This window comes from Sinocyclocheilus anshuiensis, unplaced genomic scaffold, assembly GCF_001515605.1.
Source record: "Sinocyclocheilus anshuiensis isolate Anshui unplaced genomic scaffold, SAMN03320099.WGS_v1.1 scaffold1382, whole genome shotgun sequence".
Taxonomy (NCBI): Eukaryota; Metazoa; Chordata; class Actinopteri; order Cypriniformes; family Cyprinidae; genus Sinocyclocheilus; species Sinocyclocheilus anshuiensis.
This window is the reverse complement of record NW_015554207.1, coordinates 537,990-560,704: the sequence shown is the minus strand read 5'-3', so window position 1 is coordinate 560,704 and position 22,715 is coordinate 537,990. Positions and strand designations below refer to the sequence as shown.

The following is a 22,715-nucleotide window of genomic DNA, read 5'->3' as shown; positions in this document are numbered from 1 at the left end:
TGAGGGTGGAGTGCTGGTCATTCCCTGCCAGTAGCAAGACTCGAACCCATGACCTTTGGGTTACAAGCCCGGCTCTCTAACCATTAGGCCACAGAGTTGGTTACAACTCATTGAATTTAATAGAACTGAATAAATCTGAATCTCTTTCATTTTTTTTAATCGTCATTTTTTTTAGTTTAATAACTAACTCTAGTACAGTAATATTTTAATGAATACGTCTGGCTTATAACAGTGACATGACTAAACAATCATGCTGTCTTTATAATAAAATATAATAATATTTTTCTCAGAGTTGAAATGGTTCCTTGCACATGAAAATGCATTGTACTGTATTTCCAAGGGTGTCCCTTGCAAAAGGGATTATCATAATTAAGGGCATTTGGCTTAAAAAAAAAGATTGAAAACCCTTGTAATGTCATTATTTTAAATCATTAAAGGTAACATGCCATCATTACTTTCCAAAATCATTGCATGCAAGTGCCATTACTGTTATAAACCAGCTTCCAGTCCATATTTATCTATATGGACAGAAAATGTTTGGTGCTATTGCAAATTACAACAAGACCAGGTCAATCATTTCACATAAAAGAGAATTAAAATGAGATTTACACTTTTCAAAACATATGTGTCACTTGCATATTTTATTGCCAGCCTTATTATAGAAATCCTGTAGACAGTTAGCAGCTTCTTAAGTGTCTTTGGTAAGTCTCACAGTAGCTGTCAAAAGGCCATTCAACTATTTTTTTTTTTGTCAGTGTGTTTTGTTTTTCAGTGGGCTACAAGTGAATTTGCAGCAAAATCTGAAGGGTGAGAGTGTGTTTGTGGGTGAATATGTTTGAGTATGTGTGCATATTTGCATAAGTATGGGTGTATGTGGGGGCTTATTTGATTGTTCTCCTGCCTTCTGAGTCTCTCATGCTTTCTCTCAGGGCTAAATCACTTGATGAATCAGCATAAAAGGGGGCAAAAGTAAACCACTGGATAAAGGAATGAAAGCTTTTTAAAAAAGTACAGAAGATAGAAGAATATGAGGTTTTAGATATTCACCTTAATTGTCAGTGCACGTTAATGTAACATTTAAGAGTGGTAATGTAAATGGGTTTTACTTTCTGTCCGCATGTGATATTCTTAGCTTTGTGATTAAATTATGTTCCTCTTAAAGTTTTCTTATGGAACGCCACTGAAGAAGCTCCAAACTCACTGTAATTAAACTTTTTAATTTTTTTTCCCTGTCAAGTTCAACAAATCTCCCAGCTCATCAATAAAGAGCTACTCAGCCAAGAAGGTGACCCTCAGCAGAAAGAAAGAGAAGAAAGAGAGGATGAGCAATGGAAAAATGCCAAATACTTTCATGGAATATTAAAGATGAGGAAAGTTTAATGATCAAGAGCATACTGTGATAAAGTTGCTGATATAGGTGGCAACAAGTCAAAAGGTTTAATTTACACAGTAAGTGTTTGGGATTGAAAACCATAAGTAACAGGTGTGACTCTCAAATTATCAAATTGTCCAGTGGATTGAATATTGTCTGTAATGTTTGAACAAGTAACAAAAAGTAACCACATTCTCAGGATACTTTGTATTGCATCTTTAAGAGTTGGATTTTATTCTAAACTACAAAATTTCAGGTTGGTTTCAGCCAAAAATAAATAAATAAATAAATTAATTAATTTAATGATTGATTGATTGATTGATTCTCCTCTTAAGAGAAGTTTTGGTCAAACAACATTGCTTTGATTTTTCGATTACCATTTAATTCATGCAGCCTCACATTATCTGAATTTGCTCACAAAATTTGGTTTTGCTTCAGTTATGACTTCATAATCAAACTAATGAACTAGTCCTGTCTAATGAATGCATTAATTTACTGTGTTTAATAAGAAAAAAATTTAAATGGCAACCCAGTAATTCTTAGACTTCCCTGGCTACAACTTCACGAGCCTTAAATTTTCCAGACTAACGGCCTGATCACACAATGGTCAGAGAATTGCCAGAGACCTTTCTTACACGCTGTGGAACCACAAACCTTTCAGGCAGCCACTGTCAAAATAGAGTCCCCCTCGGTGCCCAACCTGCCTTCGGAGTATGCTGATCTTGCAGAGGCATTCAATAGGACCAAAGCCACCAAATTACCTCCCCATAGACCCAACTACAGTGCCATCAAGCTGCTTCCTGGTACAACCCCTCCTAAAGGCAGAATCTTCCCCCTATCTCAGCCCGAATCAGATGCCATGAGAGTCTACATCGAGGAGTTAGCCAAGGGTTTCATTCATCCCTCCACATCTCCTGAGTTCCGCTGAGTTCTTCTTTGTCAAGATGAAGGACAAAGGTCTCCTTCCTTGCATCGATTGCAGAGGTCTGAATGAGATCACAGTCAATATATGGTTTCAATATCCCTTACCATTAGTACCAGCAGTAATTGAACAGCTTCACACAGCCAAATATTTCACAAAACTGTATCTACGCAGTGCCTATAACCTAATCCGTATTCGAGAAGGGGATGAAAGGAAAATGGCCTACTCCACTGTGTCTGGGCACTACGAGTACCGGGTTATGCCATTCGGGCTGGTCAATAGTCCCTCCGTGTTTCAGTCCTTCATCAATGACGTCTTCCACAATATGCTCAACAGATTGGTCATAGTATCAATGATATTTTCATTTACTCAGATTCCCTCGAGACACACATTCGTCATGTTCGAGCTGTCCTTCAGCATTTGATTAACCACCAATTGTATGCAAAAGCTGAGAAATGTGAATTCCACCAGACATCGATGACATTCCTTGGATATGTAATCAGCCCGGAGGGCGTGGCCATATACGATCACAAAGTGCAAGCAGTTTTGAACTGGCCTTAACCCACTATGGTGAAGGAGATGCAACGTTTTCTTGGGTTTGTTCATTTTTATAGATGTTTCATCAGAGACTTTAGTCCTATTGCAGCTCCGCTGATGTCCATGATTAAGAGGGGAGGAACTCTGTCTATCCTGATCACCGGCAGCCAAGAGTGCATTCCAGCACTTGAAAGAACAATTCACCACTGCACCCATCTTGCATCATCCAGACCCAGAACGTGAGTTCATAGTGGATAGATGTAGCCCCTTGAAAATGTAGGATTATAAATAAAAAAAAAACACTGGCAAAATAGCAAGATTATTTGTATCAAAATTATTTTTATTTTTCTTCTTTTTCATTTTTTTCTTCTCTGGTTACAGAATTCATGTCAATGTAAGCTTTGTAATAATTGTGTATATGAAGTTCTATAAAATGTGTTGAAATTTAATTGTACCTGCTTTACCCAATGAAAGTGTTCACTGCGGGTGATTGATGGACATTGCCCTTCCAATGGAAGCCGGCAAGGGGAGGGGCTAAAAAAAAGTTGGTCACGAGAGAAAAGTAGGTCACGAGAACCTTTGTGCTCTCTGTCCTGAGTGGTTGGTCCATTTTGCTACGGCGCGATCGGATATTTTGTACCGATAGTGGAGAGAATTGTTGGTCCAGCTCAATCGCAGAGTGGAGTGACTCGTTTGGCCTGTTCGCCGGATTCACCACGGCCTGTCAGAGGACTGATTTCACGCGCCTGGGCGACTCGAGAGGTTGTTCGTTTGGACAGTTCCATGTGCAAGAGGACTCGTCAGGACCTGAGACTACCGTCAAGCTTTATACACGTACATACGGAGTAGGGCTGCACGATTATGGCAAAAATCATAATTGTCGATTATTCCCTTGAAATTGTAATTGCGATTATTAATTACGATTATCACAATTTACATTGAATTATGTTTATACCATTGTTTGATGCAACTGCATGCCGTATTTTTATATGAAAATAAACAAGCTGAAAACACTCTAACTGAAAAACCTTTAGTGCTTTTCTATAGTATTAAGCCTCAAATGTCAAATATACATCGGGTTGGCTTCTTCTTTAAATTATAAAAAAAGTAAAAATATGAATGGTATCATAATGTTACACTAAAACTAAAACAATGGAAAAACCTTTAAAATAACACGTAGAAAGAAAAAAACATCTTAAGCGTGCAGAATAACATTAAGTGGACTTTGAACGATTAATTGCCACTTTGAACGATTACGTAATTGTGGCATCCATAATTGTAACTGCGATTAGAAATTCGATTAATTGTGCAGCCCTAATACGGAGGATTTGTGAGTACAGTCTGACTGAGGTCTGTTGATGTTGAATCTTTTGGAGAAAAGTGCACCAACGATTTGAGGTCCTTCACATGTACTGTTTCAGAGACTGAGTTTGGGGTTTTCACTTACATTATCGCAGTATTGAGTGTTTAATATCTGTTTTGATTCATTTAAACGAAAGGAGGTAGACAATTAACATTTGTAACAAGTGAACTGATTACTAATGATTCTGTTTGTGGGAAACAAGTTCAGTTGAGAGTAATTTGGGTACAAACGAGTAAGATTAATAGTTTTTCATACGAGTTCATTTGAAGAGAATTATTTGACTTCATACTAGTCAGTTTAAGTCATTTCAGTTTCCCAGTGAGTACCAATTGTTTCTGAATAAGGGTGATTCATTGTATTTGAGGTAACTGATGTTTCATTAATTGATTCAACTATATTTGGTTATTTTATTTTATTTAAATTTATTTTATTTGTCTCTTATTGTTATTTGTTGAAGTATTTGAATATACTAACACTTTGTGGAGTGTATCTTGATTTTCCTTTGGCAATTTACATTTCTATCAATGTGTTGATTTGATAAACTTTATTCATGTGATTCTGTCACTAGTTTATTGTTTTTTGGGGTATTATTTTATTTAATAAACCTCAGGGTTTATTAGAACTTTAATTTTGTCAACCTGTTTTCTATTGCTCTCAAACACGCGGGAGTATAGGTTTTTGTAAATGGAGGCACTGCGCTAAATAACAAATTATTCTTGTAGTCTTCCTATCCAATTTTCAGGGAAAGGACCAGTCATTACTGTTTACCACTACTGGGATACCAGGGCTCCTGTCAAGGCATTATATGAGTGGAACCAGCTGGGGAGGGTTACATATAGTGGCGCTTTTCCACTGCGTGGTACGACTCGGCTCGGCACGGCTCAGTACGGTACGGAACAGCACGGCTCGGCTCGGTTTGCGTTTCCACTGCAGTTTAGTACCGCTTTAGAGTGGGCGGGATTATTCACACTTGCGTTTACACTGCAGTTTAGTATCGCTTTAGAGTGGGTGGGATTATTCACATGTCGTTATAGTTGACCGCCTTTACTGCCGCGACTCCTGAAAAACTTTTTTATTCCGCGTCACCCCGTCAAGCTCTCGCTGGATCCACTCCTCTGCTATCAACAAGAGGAACGTCTGTACTTCCTCAACAGACAACGAAACAGCCACTTTTTGCTTGTTAAAAAAAGGCGCGCTCGTTCAACACAGTTGCGTTTGATCCTTCGCTGGCTGTGCTGATTTAAATTTAGCGGTTCTGTTGTGTCTCATGTCGTAAGTTCAGTGACGTCGGTAGTGACGATTCTCTCCGGCCAATCCATGACCTTTGGAACCCCAACTGAGGTGGTACTAAAAAAAGTACCAGGTACCAGGTACTGTACCCAGTGGAAAACCCCCCAAAAGTGAACCACACCGAGCCGTACCATGCTGTTCCATGCAGTGGAAAAGCGCCATAGATGTTTCCAGTACATGCATAGGGGACGTCTTGTCACAATGCCATGGTAATCCTACTAAACTCTTTCCATGTGCCTATTATTCTCGCAAGCTGAAACAAGCTGAGCAGAACTATGGCTGTGTTTACACTGCAAGTCTTAATGCACAGATCCGATCTTTTGACCATATCCAATTTTTTGGCACGTCTGTTTACATTCACTTTAGACACGACTGGTATCCGATATCTGTGTTTACATTAATTCCCACGCAAAAGGATTGTCTGCAGTGATCGCTTTACTATGCACATGGTAGACCCTCGGGTTTTAAATGGCCGTACTTTTAAAATTATTTATATAATTCACGTCGAATGGCCATTATTATTTGCCAGCATGGACAACGGCTGTCATGGATGTTTTGCAGCACAAAATCTGACTGAACCGTAAAATAACGATAATTTTAATTTGTTAGACTATTTTATCTACAGCTCGTTAGAGGTAGAATTCTTTAGTGAAATAAAGATGCTATCTATTTAAATGAATTCGAATTAATTAAGGAGAGAGAGAACAAACGAACGCATGCACCCACGTGCGAGCGAGCGATTGTGAAGCATTGCAAACAAGCTTGTTGGTTTAATTACAAAAACTGCTAAGTTATCACCTCATTGCTGAGAAATATATGTATGCTTTTAGCTGTTGTATTTTCAAATTCAAGGGGCAGGGGTTGAAAACCAGCTCCTGAATGTGCAATTTCTTACCTATAAAAAGTTTCCATCTCAATAAAATGCGAGCGCATACAACACACCGGCATTAAAAATCTTTATGAACAAACGTGTCGCTCTCGCATTGGGAGTTATGTGGAGAATCGGATATGTGTGTTTAGACGTAGGTCGGATGTCCAGATATCAGATGTGTATCCGATTAAAATCCACATTTGGAAGTGGCTCAGATCGGATGCAAAAAAATCGGATCTCGTGCGGGTTTTTGTGTTTACACGTGTGCAACTAATTCCGATCTGTGTCATATGTGAGCGAAAGATCGGATTTTTTGTGCCAGTGTAAACTCAGCCTATGATGTGGGGAATCGCGAATTACTTAGCAACATTCAAGAAGTGGTGGCATGGCTCAAGGGGGCAAAACTTCCATTCCTTGTACTGACTGACCATCGCAACCTGGAATACCTTTGCACTGCCAAAAGACTCAACCACTGGCAGGCTAGGTGGGCATTGTTCTTCACTCGCTTTCACTTCATGGTAACTTACCACCCAGTGTCCAAGAAAAACAAAGCAGATGCTCTGTCACATCAGTTTGAGTCCAATTATCAACCCCTCTCTCCCGATCCCATCATCTTGGCACCTGTGCAGTGGGATATCACGACAGAGATCGCTGATGCTCAAAGAATGGAATCTTCTCCTGCAGAATGCCCACCTGACAAGACTCCTTCCTCTGTGCGAAGACAAGTTCTGCAGCACGTTCATGATCTGCCTAGCCCCAGTCATCCAGGAATTACTACATTCATCCAACTCCTTGCCAATAAGCTCTGGTGGCCCACGCTTCAGGCTGATACCATCTGTTATATTCAAAACTGCATGTAATACCCCCAAATCCTCCATGTAGTTACCCGCATGCTGAATTCAACATCTACCCATCCCTCAGTGTCCATGGTCACACATCGCCAATGATTTCATCACCGACCTCCCCAATCCCATGGGCAACACCACCATTCTGAGAGTTATCAATCGTTTCTCCAATGCCGGTCGTCCGATCCCTCTGCCCAAACTGCCAACGGCTTTTGAGACCGTTGAACTGCTTTGCAATTATGTGGTCTGTTTCTATGAATTACCTGAAGACATTATATCTGATTGTTGACCCCAGTTTACCTCTCGAGTATGGACTGCCTTCTTTAAACATCTCGAGATTAATATAAGTCTCACCTCCAGCTCAGACTGGGGCAGATATCTGATCTGGGCTGCTCAGAATTCACTTCTAAACTCATCAACCGGACTAACGCCCTTCCAATGTCGGCTCGGATTCCAACCTCCATTATTCCTCTGGTCTGGTGAACTCTCTGATCTTCCCGCAGTTAATGAATGGCTCAGACGGAGTGAGGCTACCTGGAACGAAGCTCATACTCACCTGCAACGTGCTGTCAGGAGACAAAAGGAGCAGGCTGACCGACGCCGCCGACGTCCCAGTCCAGAGTATGCCCCTGGCCAATGGGTTTGGCTCTCCACACATGACCTTCGTCTTTGGCTTCCCTGCTGAAAGTACAGTCCCAGGTATGCTATTCCATTCAGAATAGTCAGACAAATCACTCCTGTGTCTTATCGTTTGGTTTTACCCCCACAATAAAGTATCTCACCCACCTTTCATGTCTCCCTGCTTAATCCCGCTGGTGTTCCGAGAAGGTTGACCTAGAGGAGGCCTGGGACCAGGGACCCCCTCCCATCATCCTAGACGGTGAGGAGGCCTATCAGGTATAAGAAATCCTGTATTCTCGATGCTGGGGTAGAGTCCTTTAGTATCTCATGGACTGGGAGGGGTATGGACTGGAGGCGCAGTCTTGGTTCAACTCGGAGGATATCCTCAACCCCTCACTCACTGCTGACTTCCATAGGACCCATCTGGATAAATCAGACCTTAGCCCTCGCAGAAGACCCCGGTGTCGTCAGCCTCCTCGTGTCAGGAGCCACTCACGAATCTGGCCTCTGTGGTTCCCCCTGATCGGCACCAGAGGGCACCATCACCGGAACACTAGCTTTCCCACGGACTTCATTTACCATAACCCTGTACCTGTCACTGATTACGAGCACACCTGTTGCTCACTCCCGGGACTATTTAAGCTCCTCTATTCCCCATGCTCATTGCAAAGTCTTGTTTTGCCCTGGCTGACATTTCTGAGCGTTCTCTTGTATTACTCCGTTGGATAACCGTTTTTGACCCTGGACTGTAACTTTTTTCAGAAATTCTTGCTGCCTGCCTCAGTCTCCTTGCTCCTTACCACCTAAATGCAAAGAATATTTTTATCAACGGTTTCTAGACTCTGGAAGCCATATTTTACCTGCCTCAAAAATATATTGTCTTGGATTATCTGTGGTATTCCTTTTTTTCAGTGAGGTAATCAAATAAAGCCCAAATATAATGGCTGATGTTCAAATCACAGCCCTGTGTGATCATCTGTACAAGAGCAACTAAGAGAAGAGCAGTTTTCACAGTCTGTAGTCTCGCATTTAATACAAACGTCAACTATAGTTCATTTAACGGAAGCATCTTAACACTTCCTTTAATCCTCCTCCTACTACTTCCACACACTCTTACACTCCGAGAGTGTTACTCACACAAAGTGCTAACAATGTCCTGATTCAGACGTTGCCCTCTAACACCCCAATGCCTTAGAGAAAGCAAATCCCTTACGACAGCAGAGAAACAAACTGCCCTGTCACTCTATGCTGGGAGTCCAGTCAGATCAACTCATCCGACAGGACGCTGAGTCATTCCGCTGCCAAGGGAAGGTTAAAACTGTGTGTGTGCACGTGTTTAGGATGGGATGATGATTCCAACATTTCATGTTCTATCTCTAGACAACCAGCAAAGAAAGGAAGGGGCTGTTTGACTGCAGAGACTGAGGACATTTTAACCCTTCCATCGATGCAGAAGGACAGTAGGCTGTTTTGTATAAACTTACATGCACTCATAAGCAAATTATCATCCTCGCTTGTCCTCCAGTTTTTCCTTCCACAACATCTGTGTCTGTGTGCTTGTATGTTTTACACAACTTCTAGAACAAAATGTCAGGGTCTCTTGCATCATGTGCGCTCACACACAGACATGTATTTGCCATCTGCAGGCTTTTCTTGTCACTCTTGCTGTTATTTTCACTATGCTCTGATACATACATACATTCATCATACATTCATTGCTTCAGGTAAGTGCAGTGAAGAAAGCAGAACAATTTTCACTTACTTCAACACACACACACACACACACACACACACACACACACACACTACTTGCCATCTGTAGGCTTTTCTTTTCACTCTTGCTGTTATTTTCACTACGCTCTGATTTGAACAGTTTCATACTTTCATTGCTTCAGGTAAGTGCAGTGAAGAAAGCAGAACAATTCTCACTTACTTCATCTGAAATCTGTCCTCCAAATGTCACCCATGTTCCTGTAAATGAAAAAAGAAAAAGAATATTAAGCGTTTCTAAGTATGAATTGTGGTATTTCTTGCAAAACACTTTGCAGTCTCATTTAATGACTGTTTGATTATTAATTGGAGAGCAAAAAGCAGGGAACCAGAGAAAATCTGCTCATTTGTATTTTCTGTATTGTCAGAATCATTCTCCACAAGGCTCTATGAACTATGCAATTAAGCAGCCAATTATTTCTCGACCTTCAAGATTTTCATGTGTGGTGTGGCTGAACGTGTACAGATTACGGGTTGCCAAATGTGAAATAATAATGCTGCAAATAATGGCCAGTTGTGCCATATTTAACTCAAAGAATCTTTAAAAAAGTAATTTTCCAGTGACATTAATATAAATTATGGCTTGCCACATAACGCTGTGGCAATTCCACATCTTATATATGATAATCTCAAACGTAAACTGAAAAGATGCCATTACAATAATATTGTTTTTTTTTTAATTCAACATTTTAAATTATTTTTTGAAACTGTGGTTTTTAATTCATATACAATTTTAATTAAATTATTATATTCCCTTTATGTTCGCTGTATATTAATTTGGGGAATTTAATGTGTAAATATATTTATAATTACAAGTTAACTAATATGATTAATTTCAATTAATCATCAAAAATTGTGACTAATTACATAATTGCTTAAAATCACAATAAAAAATACCTACTCAATCAATCACCATCTTAAATTAAATTTCAAATATTAAATATAAATGTAAAAAATGTAAATAAAAAGCTAAATATTTAAGTAAAAAGGAAATGCGTGATACTTTGACCACTGTCAACGAATAACAAAAGACACTGTTAGCAATACGAAGAGATTGTGAAAAACATAAATTTTGTTAACAACTCAAATCCTTTTCAAAGTTTTCAAAGTGATCACACCTGTGAGTTTGGTCTTCTATACTAAGATTCTATTGCTCTCTATTCCCCAAGTGCTAAAGGTCACATGCATATTAACTGTCTCAGTTCCTTTAATGCAAAATCTGCCATCTACTAAAACTGTATCCACTTTTACATTTAACATTTACATTTCATTAGAATGGATCATTTATATTCATTTTTATACTCAGCACCTTCAAAATATTTACTCAAGCCCAAATGTATTAAAAAGTGTGACATTTAAAAATGCCATAATCTCTCCTAAAGCACGATCAGGCTAATTACAGTGCCACTCCAACTGAATTATGGATCTGCTGTTTTTAGCCAGTTATGTGCTCCAGCAGTGGGAACCTACAGCGGAGAAGCTTTACCTATTTCTAACAGCTGCAGATTCAGAGAAAATACTACAAAGAGCTGTAAATCCAGGCCAGCAAAACAGAAGTTACAAGCTCAGCCTACAGAGCTTATAAATAGCAGCTGCTGTCTGACTCAGAGATGTAATGCTGCTGTGGTTTGACAGTGGAGAAGACCCCGAATTTACGGCACATTGCTTATGAAGCACCAGGATATTGGGAAATGTTCTGCGCCTCTGAGGCTGTTTCACTATGAGTTTTAATGAGGGATGAAGATCTATTGTAGTGCAGGGAATTATCATAACTTTATTCCTGCCCATTCACTCACTGCTGCAGTGGGGTCAAGTAAAGCTGTCCTATATTTAATCGCACTCTTCTACAAAATGCTGCTGACATCAGCAACCATATTCCTATTTCCAGATGTCCCAATAGGTGGTTTTAGGAAAGCAAAGCAGTTACTTATGGCATTTGTACTCCATTGGAAACTGGGGGTGGCATTTCTATTTCAAACCAATGTGATTTACTTTCTTTAGTCAAACACAAAAGGAAATGGCTTGAAAAAAGGGTGCAGAAGCACTATAAAATGATCTTATAAGTATCATAATAATCCAAATGACTTGGGTGCTATATTCTATAATATACAATAGCTTTGGATTATGTTTACATCATCATTATTTACTGATAATATGTTTTATTTACTGATAATATGTGATCAAATGTGTTTGGTCCTTGCAGAGGTCTAAAGTCAAACAAAGTAATTTCTCACAGGATAAAAATGATTACTTGTTCTACACAGTAAGAACAAAACCACGCTACGATCACTTCTATCTAGCTTCCCTTAATCATGACGGTCAATGTCAGTAAATGAATTCACATAATTAAATATGTAGCTTTTGTTTATATATTGTGTTTAACTTCCGTTGAGGGTAGAAATGTCACAATATGCAGATAAGAGGACAAGAAGAGGGGGAGAAGGCCAGTGGGTCGGTGACATTCAGGCACTGAGCTGATGGCAAGAGCGAAACTGTGAAAACAAGGGAGCAAGTTAACTCTCACTAGAAGCCAGAGATATGACGGGCAAAGCAAACATGTCACTTATGGGTAGGACTGACAGAGCTTTGAGCAATAAGAGTCTTTCACACAGAAAAACTCGACATTTCACAAGCAGAGGCTGACAGGAAGACACATATAAATATATATTTGCAGTTCTTTTTCAGAGTGCAGAAACATTTGAATAAAATACCTAATTTTATCCAAATAGATCCTGAATGAATTGCTTGACCAGTTTGATTTCACATCATTGACCTTGATACCAAACTCACAGCATTTATTTTTGAACAGACTAGTTAAGTTTCATCCATCCGTTTTGGGCAGCATAAGGTCAGCATGACTGTGCAGAAACTCATTGTTAATGCTAAGCGTCCTCTTCCTCTCTCTCTCACTCTTCCTCTTCAGGCACATTATTATTTTGCTCCAACACACCGGATGTCTCAGCTTTAAAATGTTAATAGTCTGATGTTAACCTTATTTGTCTGATTTTTTTTCTTTGTGCAGGTTGAATCATTTTGATGGGGTTTCAGATAAAGATTTTCCTGCGAGTTCCTTCAAACTGACCCTTAAAAATTAAGGTGAGAATTTACTAGTGAAAACAGTCCAGAATTAAATATTGAGTATTGATTTTATTCATATTCACTGAAGGTGTGGCCACATTAGTGAAATTTCAGTGTCTGTGTAGAGATGTATAAAGCAAAGTTCTAAAAGTCACTTTCAGACATAGAAGCTTTCTGTAGATCAACACGGTGAGTTTGAGTGACCAAGCAAAATCTGAAATTTCTTTTAATACTGATAATTTCACAAAGCAACATAATTTTTTTGTACTTTGCTAACAAACATGCTAACTTAGCTATGTCTTTAAATTGCTGACTAAATATATAATCATATACGGACTGTTATCTGAATGATTCAATGTCATTGGAGTATCATGCATTTGGCTGAATGAAACATTTGGCGAATTTTTAATTGGTTGACTGCATTTCATACGTCATGCCTATGTATGTTGTTTCTCATCTAATTATCACAAGAACTCAGTCTGATGCCAAACACATTGATCGTAATCCTGCCGTGAATCAGTCTTGAGCATGACTGAGCTCCAGAATGCTACATCACATTCAAATCCCCTACTGTTAGGCAGATCCATATGCAGCTAATGAAGGCATATATATGGATTGCTGTTGTATACTCCATTTTAGAAACCTCAGAACAGTGGTAGTCAACCTATTAGGTCCTGTCTCTTGGGACAGGGCGGTGGGTGGGGTTTCGATATACCAACCTGCATAGACAGAGTGTGTAAAGCTTGTGTTAAAATGTTTTTATGTAGGGTGTTCCTGTGGCTCAGTGGTAGCACATTGCGTTAGCAGTGCAAAAGGTTGTGGGTTTGATTCCCAGGGAATAGACATACTGGTAAAAAATATATAGCCTGAATGCACTGTAAGTTGCTTTGGATAAAAGTGTCTGCTTAATGCATAAATTATTATTATTATATGTGTCACGATCACAAGCTGGAGTGCCCATGAGCTCTATTCCCCTATGTGGATTGCACCCTGGTTCTTGGTTTGGATTATCTGTGTTTGTGGTTTTTGTGCATGCATTTGGATTCTCGCTCCTCCTTGTCCTGGCTCATATGTCACAGAACGACTGACCAAGATATGAATCCAGCAGCACAAATTATGTGTCAGGGAGATCGGGCCATCGAGGTCTACGTGACAGACTTTGATGAGCTGGCACACTTGACTGGTATGAACGAGGTATGCCTGATGATATTTTTTTTCGTGGGGGGCTATCTGAACCGCTCAGCTCACTCGTGCCTTTGCATGATCCTCACTGGACTATGGGGTTTTACATAGATCTGGCACTGCAACTGAGTGGCTCTGCATTCACTGTGGGTGTTGTGGAGGAGAAACGCAGCACTCCCACCATAGCTCCCATTCCAGAGTCTCATCCCATCATGGCCGCCAGCTCTGAGTCCTTTTACAAGTTGGCTGCCAGCCCAGAGCCTCTTCACAAGATGGCTGCCAGCCCAGAGTCTCTTCACAAGATGGCCGCCAGTTCAGAGTGTCCAGTTATCATGGCCACCATGCCAGAGTCTCCAGCCGTCATGGACGCCACGCTAGAGTCTCCAGCCTTCATGGACACTACGCCACAGTCTTCAGCCATCATGGACGCCACACCAGTGTTCCTGGCCATCATGAGCGATGCACTTGAAGCTAACAAGGCAGTGCCCAGGCAACTGAGACTGATCTCCAGTTTGGTGGACCCACCGCTGAGTTCAGCCAGAACAGCTGGCATCCCAAGGTCCTCAGCACTGGCTATCACAGAGACTGTTCCCCTATCCTCAGTGCTCCCTGTAATGGTGGAAGCCATCCTGTGTGTTTGGGCTTACACACTGTTCTACTACTCCTCCAGAGCTTGCTCCAGTCCATTAGTCCGCTTCTGAGCCCACTTCAGAGCCCGATCCAGCTCCTCTCAAGGTGGCGGCTTCCACTGCAGAACCTCCCAAGGTGGCGGCGTCCACTTAAACTCCTTTCAAGGAAGTGATGCCCACTTATGAACTCCATGTCTACCCTGCCACGGTCAAGGAGACCATTTATGATTTCTCTGCCTGTCCTGTTATGGCCAAGGAGGCCATTTATGAACTCTTTGCCCGTCCCGAATTCCTGCCCAGCCTCCCTCTCCCACCTCCTATCCTCAGCTACCTCTCTTCCTCGTCCCGACTTCTGCTGGTTCCTGTCTGTCCCTCAGCTCATCCTCTGTGTGAGGTAAGTTGCGTACTTCCAGTCTCCAGCTACATCATGGTTGGAGGATCCCTGTTCTCTGCCTCCAACCTCTGAGACCCGGACTCCACATCGGCCCTTTGACCCATTGGCTCCGCCTTGGCTCCTGGCTCCCTCGTCTCCACCATGGCCTGTCAGCCCACCAGCTCCGCCGGGCTCCCTCATCCCTCCGGCTCCACCTTGGTCAATCGTCCACCTGCCTACGCTTCTGGACTACATTCCTCTGGTTTTGCCTCATCCCTTCATCCTTCTGGCTCCTTTGGAATCCTCCCTCCCCCCCGGCTCCACCTTGGTCCTCTGTAACTCTGGCTCCACCACGGTCTTCTGGAGCCTTTGCCCTCCGGATCCTCAGTGTTACCTTGGCTCTGCGGCTCTCCGTCTCTGCCTTGGGCTCCTCTTCCACCGGCTCCGTCTCCATCAGTCTGCCCCCTGGTGTCGCCAGCCCTTCTTTCAACATGGCTCCTCCCTCCATCGACTCCACTGTGGGCCGCCATCATGGCTGTGGTCTGTACTCCACTCTGGCGACTTCGCCCTGGCTCCCCGCTCCACCGGCTCTGCCTCAGTCTCGAGGTCCTCCACTACATATACCTAGCCCTCCGTCCCTCCTCCTGTTCCACCTCTGCTCCATCACCCTCCTGGACTGTGTTGTTTTTGGAGTGTCTGGAAGCCGCTCTTTAGGAGGGGGACTATGTCACTATCAACAGCTGGAGTGCCCATGAGCTCCACCAGAGGGCACTGCTTACTACTTCTTTGCCATTCCATCATGAACTACATTTCCCATAAACCTTTGCTTGGACTCATTGTTGTGTGATCACTTCCACCTGTGTGTCATAAGCTTGTTTAGGTCTGTGTATATAAGGTATGTGCTTGAGTTGTTGTTTGTCAGTTGTTGTTCCTGTATGCGTGTTTCAGGTTGATTGCTCTCCCTTGCCTTCTCTGAGTGGATTATGTTCCCGATTCCCCTATGTGGATTGCACCCTGGTATGTGCGCAAGAGTTATGCCAGTGAATGTCTTAACCTCAGTCAATTATACATAGTGAAATTCACGGCATATGAAAACTGACGGCGCTTTCGGCATCTGACGCTGCATTAACGGCGCTATTCTATCAGAGACGACGAATCTACTTCAACATCTGCTGAAAACGGCATATAACTTTCCTGAATTATTCCATTAATATTTCTCTTGTGGCCCATACATAGTGAAAAAAAGATAAATGTATTTTGCGTTAAACAGGTTGTTTTTGAAAGTTGGTGCTTGAAATAAAGCTAATCATGAACTACATTTCCCATAAACCTTTGCTTGGACTCATTGTTGTGTGATCACTTCCACCTGTGTGTCATAAGCTTGTTTAGGTCTGTGTATATAAGGTATGTGCTTGAGTTGTTGTTTGTCAGTTGTTGTTCCTGTATGCGTGTTTCAGGTTGATTGCTCTCCCTTGCCTTCTCTGAGTGGATTATGTTCCCGATTCCCCTATGTGGATTGCACCCTGGTTCTTGGTTTGGATTATCTGTGTTTGTGGTTTAATAAACTTTTGAGCTTGCATTTGGATTCTCGCTCCTCCTTGTCCTGGCTCATATGTTACAATATGAACCAGTTTGAAGGGGAATTCTGTAGCTGCTTAGGGATAATGCTGTTCAATACTGCTGGTGCAGGATCAATTTCCACAACACCATTTATAGCACACACTGTAAAAATGTCTTCATTTCTGAAATTTTAAACAGGGATGTGCCAATACTGTGCTCATGTACTCATACTCATTAAAATGCTCTGATACAAAAAACTGATACCACACAGCGTGTGAACAGTGCTGTGTCCAGACAAAGAAACAGACAACAGAACAACAGAGAGTAGAATAGAGTTATTAGAGATTAAGGATGTCTATGTAATTAAATATATTGTTAAACATTCAATATTCACCTTGAATAGCTGATGTGCGCAAGCTGTTAAGCAAAGCATGCTTAGCACATGCATTGTTTAGATTACAACTAAACTGTAAATATAAAACACAAAAATGATAGTGGAATTCACTATAAACAACATTTATTTTAACCTCAAGCCTATAGAACTTTATTTAAAGTGAAAGTGAATCTAGCAGCCTGTGTGAAATGCGCTAGGCTATAGTCATATCTCTCATTCTGGACCAATACAAAATTTTGTGCACATTGTTTATGTTTTGCTTCCTTGATGTCAATTGCATTATATGAGTCGCTTTGGAATATGTCGCAGCACGTTTCAGATGATAAAAAATGCAACTTATATTTCAGTAAATATGATCATCACTGTTACAAGATTTATGTACAACAAGTGGTTACATTAGTGCAGGAAAACGTCTTGTGATTACACTACTGATCCGCTGCAATAGAGCAGCTCTAATGTGCTATTCAATTAAAGATGAAATACTGTGGGCCGCAATAAAATGAACAGTGAAAATAGCAAAAGCTTGTACAATACATTTTACCGGGCATAATTAAGTGTGAAAATAACTGAAGGGAATATCTGTTTGCTAAATGAAGCCAGCTAAGATACTTTTTTTTTTCTGTACCTTTCTTTATTTAAAAGTATTGTCATGGGTAGGGATAAAGCACACGGCGAAGGGGTAATCAAAAATAGAGATAATTATATAGATAATAATAGATAATTCTATTAAAGTCTCAATGAGAACGAGAAACAGATTAACAGGGACTGCAGTGTTAATAATTTTAATTATAGGCCTATAATTCATTGTATCCACCTTATTTTTCCCGTAAGAGTGTGCATGGCCATTTGTAAATTTTGTCTGGCTTCCAGTCTCGTCCACTTCCAGCTATTTTTAGCTGTACAAAACAGCTTGTTTTGCTGTTTGATATTGCAACTGGTGTGCAACCTTATTATTTTAATGTATTATCTTAATTATGAACACACTGGTTACTTGTCGTTATTTCCCTACAGCGGCTAATTAACTAGAAATCTCGCACATTCACAGAAACGGCGTACTTCTGCGTTGAAAAATAAAGTGGATAGATTAATAGACCTGTTTTAAGACCTGTTAATAAACATTTTCAGTGAGGAGTAAGCTAATAGCCTAATATTTTATTATCCTCATAGCGCATCAGTTATCCGCTATGAAATTATTGCGGGGCAAATTAATTGTAATTTAATAATAAAAGTAACCTAATAATAATAATAGGCCTAATAAGAAGAAGAATGTAACCGGCCTACATTAACTGGAAATGCCAAATCCTCTTAATATTGCCAATATTCGATGCTTTTGACAATATGGATTTGTATAGTCAACACATGATACGACACAACCCAGCAACCCCCTGAACAAACCAAACTGTCTTAATCAGTATCTACTCAGTATTTATCTTTCAGTACATAAATATGAAGATATATTTACTTATTGAGCACTATTAATATTTTTTTTATTTTTTTGCTATTTAAACGTTTAACTATTGCTTTCAGAAAAATGTATGAAAATTTAGTGAGATTAATGCTTTAATAAAGCAAGAACACCTGGGTTATGAAATTTAAAGAGAATAATTTTTATTATTATCATCAATAATAATAATACAGAATAATCTATTTTCTGGGATGGCATGTTTTATTCCTGATTAAAATGCAAAAAAGCATAAACAAATGATTGAATAAAGATATGGGGCCCTATGCAACCGCTTATTTCGCTTATTAGGTCAGGCCGGCTCTGCTACATCCCTTAGTAACCGGTAAGGGGATCTAACTCTTTCCTCTCTAAAAACAAAGAGAGAGAGAGAGAGAGAGAGATTGCTGTACTGCACTTCAAGTCCGTCTGCTTAACCTTAGCCTGAGGGACTTGATTACAAAAGCAGCAGAATGACAAAACTTTTATGGTGATGAAATTCTGAGGTGTTTACAGAAATAAACGTTTATTAGCCTCTGAAACTTTTTCATGAGTGACGTTTTGAGGTGAGTAGACTTTCTCCTCAGGGTGTGGGGAATGATCCAAAGGCCAATGTAGGAAAGAATCAAAAGATGTTTGTGTACACACAAAGGCACACACATACACACAGTGATCTTATTCCTTAGAGAAAGACCTTGAATTTACTTTACAAACCGCTTACAACGCAGATATAATCAATGAGCTGATGGCAACAAAGAAAAAATAAGCTGGGAAAAGTGAAAGAGAAACGCTGAGAGAAATATGGAGAATTGGCTAACTTCTTTGTTCTCATTTCTGCCCATCACATTAGCTTTGATTGCACTACTTTAGAGAATTGCTAATATCCCTACGTCTGTTTTGTGCTCAAAAAGGCCTACTACTACATCTCGCATATCTAAACATGATCAATGATGTGCTCACCCAGCTGACCTGGGGTGTATTGCCCGTAGAATGATGTAACTTGGTTCTTAAAGGAATAGCTCAGCCAAAAATGAAAATTATGATATCATTAACTCCTCAAGTTGTTCCAAAACTGTACGAATTTCTTTCTTCTGCTGAACACAAAATGAAGAATAAATGATGGAATATCCCATTCCATACTATGGGAAAATAAAGCTAGCTACTGTCAACTGTTTGGTTAACAACATTTTTCAAAATATCTTCTTTTATGCTCAAAAGAAGAAAGAAACTCTTACAGGTTTGGAAAAATTTGAGGGTGAGTAAATGATAGCAGAATTATCGTTTTTGGGTGAACTATCTCTTTAACCACTGTAGTACCATGCGTCATTGGAGATATTGACTAGCTAGTCACGACTGTTTCCCGAAACAGTAAAATGGTCGCACCTCCGTCATTTGAACCACATTGGTTATAGGACCTTTGACAATGCCAATTATTATAGTTCATTTTCATGAACAACAGAAAACTGTTCATTTAAAAAAAAACAAAAAAACATGCAATTAGTGTACACTTCACTCTAGTATACAATCATTCAGCGGCTTTCTTCACAACAAGATGCTGCTGTAACGAACATTTTATGCACTATTTTACCAGTCTTTTTTTGTTTTATTTGATATTTGATTCATTGCAGTTTTCCTATTATATCATGAATGCACAGGCACGCTCTTCAAATGGTGCTGATTGTTGACACTAAATTATACAGAATAAAATGTGTATATCTATTTAAATGGAATGAAGGATGCAGAATGTACTGCAGTTTATCTTGTTCACTGTGACCAAAAGACCAAAAGAAATGTCGAAGAAATGAGAAACTATTCTTCTAACCACAGGCCGAGATCTGTAGTGCCATCTACACAAATTTGCGATGCTGTTTGCAAATGTTCATAGGAACTATGGTTTCAAGACACACAGAATAATTGAACTAACTATTGAATGTGCATAGTTAGCTTACTATGCCTATGTGAAACACACCCATTCAGTCCACCGAGAATACTTTTCCAGGGTTTGAAAGAGATTGCAGAACTTTTAGTTCAATGCCAGTAAATCACATTTTCTCTGGATTAAGAGAAATTACCTAAGAACCTCTTTTTGCGTGTATGTTTTTAATAACATGCTCTGCTGGCTTCTCTGATCTGCTCTGCAGAGTCGTGGAGAATTGTGAGAAGCTGTCGGTGTGTTGAGGTGTTCTCCTGCTTTGCCTAATGCAGTTTGGCAGGATCCACGGCGGGCAGCCATCTCTGAGCGAGCTCCCTGCCTAAACATTGGTGTAGCACCACCCGTTTTGCACTTGTGGCATTATGGGAGATAGCCAGTTGGCAGCATGCTGACCTTTGCATGAGACAGCATCCTAGGCGGCTGCTCTCAATTTTGCTCATACAAAAATTCTTCTAGACTACTACCTCTGCCAACTCCAACTATCATCCTTATCCAAAGGATCTTTTCCTGTAACACGACTTTTTTTGGCTTGTAGCAGTTCATATGTAGTTCCACATCTACTTGCTTGAAATTGAAGTTACCTTTAAAGAAGCTCTGTGAAGATAGATAATTTAAAGAAGTTAAATACTCTCAAACTACCATGATACGTGAAGCGGGTCATATAGATTTGCGGATCAAATTAATGATTCATCAATAAATGATTTAAATGCCTGTACAAACGTCCCTGCATCTTCAAAATATTTAGTTAAATGTTACTGTCAAATTTTACTGTCATATATTTTTACTCAGTTATATAAACTACTGTTATCTAAGTTAATTTATTGTAAATTAGATTTTTAATGAAAAGATATCACCCACTAATTGTATATTTTTGTCAGTAACTTTTTGTTAGTGTAGCTAAATACATTTTCATAAGAGTAGCTTGTACTTTAAAATACTGATGTTTGTGTAAAAAAAGAAAAAAACACATTGACAGATTTATATAAGTCTATAGTCTTTCGTTGAATAAGACTGAGGTGAGTCTCCTCCTGTGTTCTCCAAACAAACCCACACAGTCTTTCTGCTGCACACTTAACCTGCCTCTTTCTATATTTAACTCATTATGTTCCTTCTCTGCAAGAGTCAGATATCCTTCTCTCTTTCTCTAGTGTTTGATTGGAAAAATCTGAGTTACATAAAAGATTCTTCACTTGTTGTGGAGGCAGACATGACGGCACTATCACCTCAACCTGTCTGGTGTGCTCTGTGATAAATACAGATGTGAAACAGCACATGAGCCATTCATTTGTCTCACAGAGCGGTGATATAACTATCATGCACTTTATATTGTTGAAAAATTATATTTGGACATTCTAGTACAAAACCCCAGTGCTGTTCTCATTCAAATACAATTTGCATGTTTTTGCTGTTCACAATTGAATTCAGGTTCAATTGAGCAATTTTCTGTTAGTCATCTCAGTTACAAAAAGAGCCCAATTCACTTGAATTCACTTTACACAAAATAGCTTCAGTAAAAGGAATGCAATTATAAAGTGAAGAGCTTTTGACTACAAATCATTTGTGTTCTGTAGTGGATTTCTTAGAAACAAAGAGGATAGGATGATTTAAACCAATGCTTCTCAAATGGTTTCACTTCAGGACCCAGATGATTAACATCAGACATCACATGGAGCCCCAAAACAGTACTGAAATTGTTTATCATATGAAAAAAGTGTTTTTTTAATGTTACAAAACAAACAAACAAACAAACAAAAAAAAACTGACAGATTTATTATTCTGATAATTTCAGAAACAATGTTTATCATTGTTGAAACTGAACCCATATTTAATATGGTATTGGTCATATTTTCTTTGACTTTGCATTGTTTCAGGGGCGTAAATTTCCTCTAACAGTTGGGGGGGACAATAAACATAAAATTTGTCAAGAGCAATTTTTGAAGGGGACACAAATAATAGAGCTAAAATTGTACTTGTAAGGACAAGTATAGATCAATTACCGGTTTGTAAACATTCAGGATGCGCGCGCATCATGGTTGCAGAAAACCCGGGAGAGATAGCCTTTACAGCTAGAGAATTTCACGGATACGGTACAACATAGTTAGGTTTAAAAAGATTATAAATTATATTGATTAGATGTCATTTTCAAAATGTTCTACGCATATTACAAGAGCTTGTCACCCAGCGATAAGCACTGTTATTCAATGAAATTGACGTTAGAGCGTGCAATAGTCTTACAGATCCGAAACAGGCATGACGTTTTTTGTGGGCGAAGCCTATCTGGAGGCAGAAAATCGGCAGTCTATGGAGACATGGAATAAAATAATAAAAAAAGGTCAATTTTATATTTCAAAATTATGACTTTATTCTCGCAATTCCGAGATTATATCTCACAATTCTAATAAGGAAAAACAACTCGTCATTCTCTCTTTTCCCCTCGGCTCTTCTGGATTTTTTCCCCTCAGATTTGACAAACTCACTATTTTTGAGTAAAGTCCGAATTAGGAGATATAAACTTGCATTTGCGAGAAAAAAAA

General features: G+C 39.7%; 1 protein-coding gene across 1 annotated transcript in view; it reads right to left on the bottom strand.

Moving 5' to 3' along the window:
- LOC107671078 (voltage-gated potassium channel subunit beta-1-like) overlaps positions 1-22,715 on the bottom strand; it is a 99,802-nt gene that overhangs the window by 41,997 nt on the left and 35,090 nt on the right. Inside the window, exon 3 of the mRNA XM_016463924.1 lies at positions 9,755-9,792. Within this exon, the coding sequence (XP_016319410.1) occupies positions 9,755-9,792 (38 nt within the window). The remainder of the gene's footprint in view (positions 1-9,754; positions 9,793-22,715) is intronic.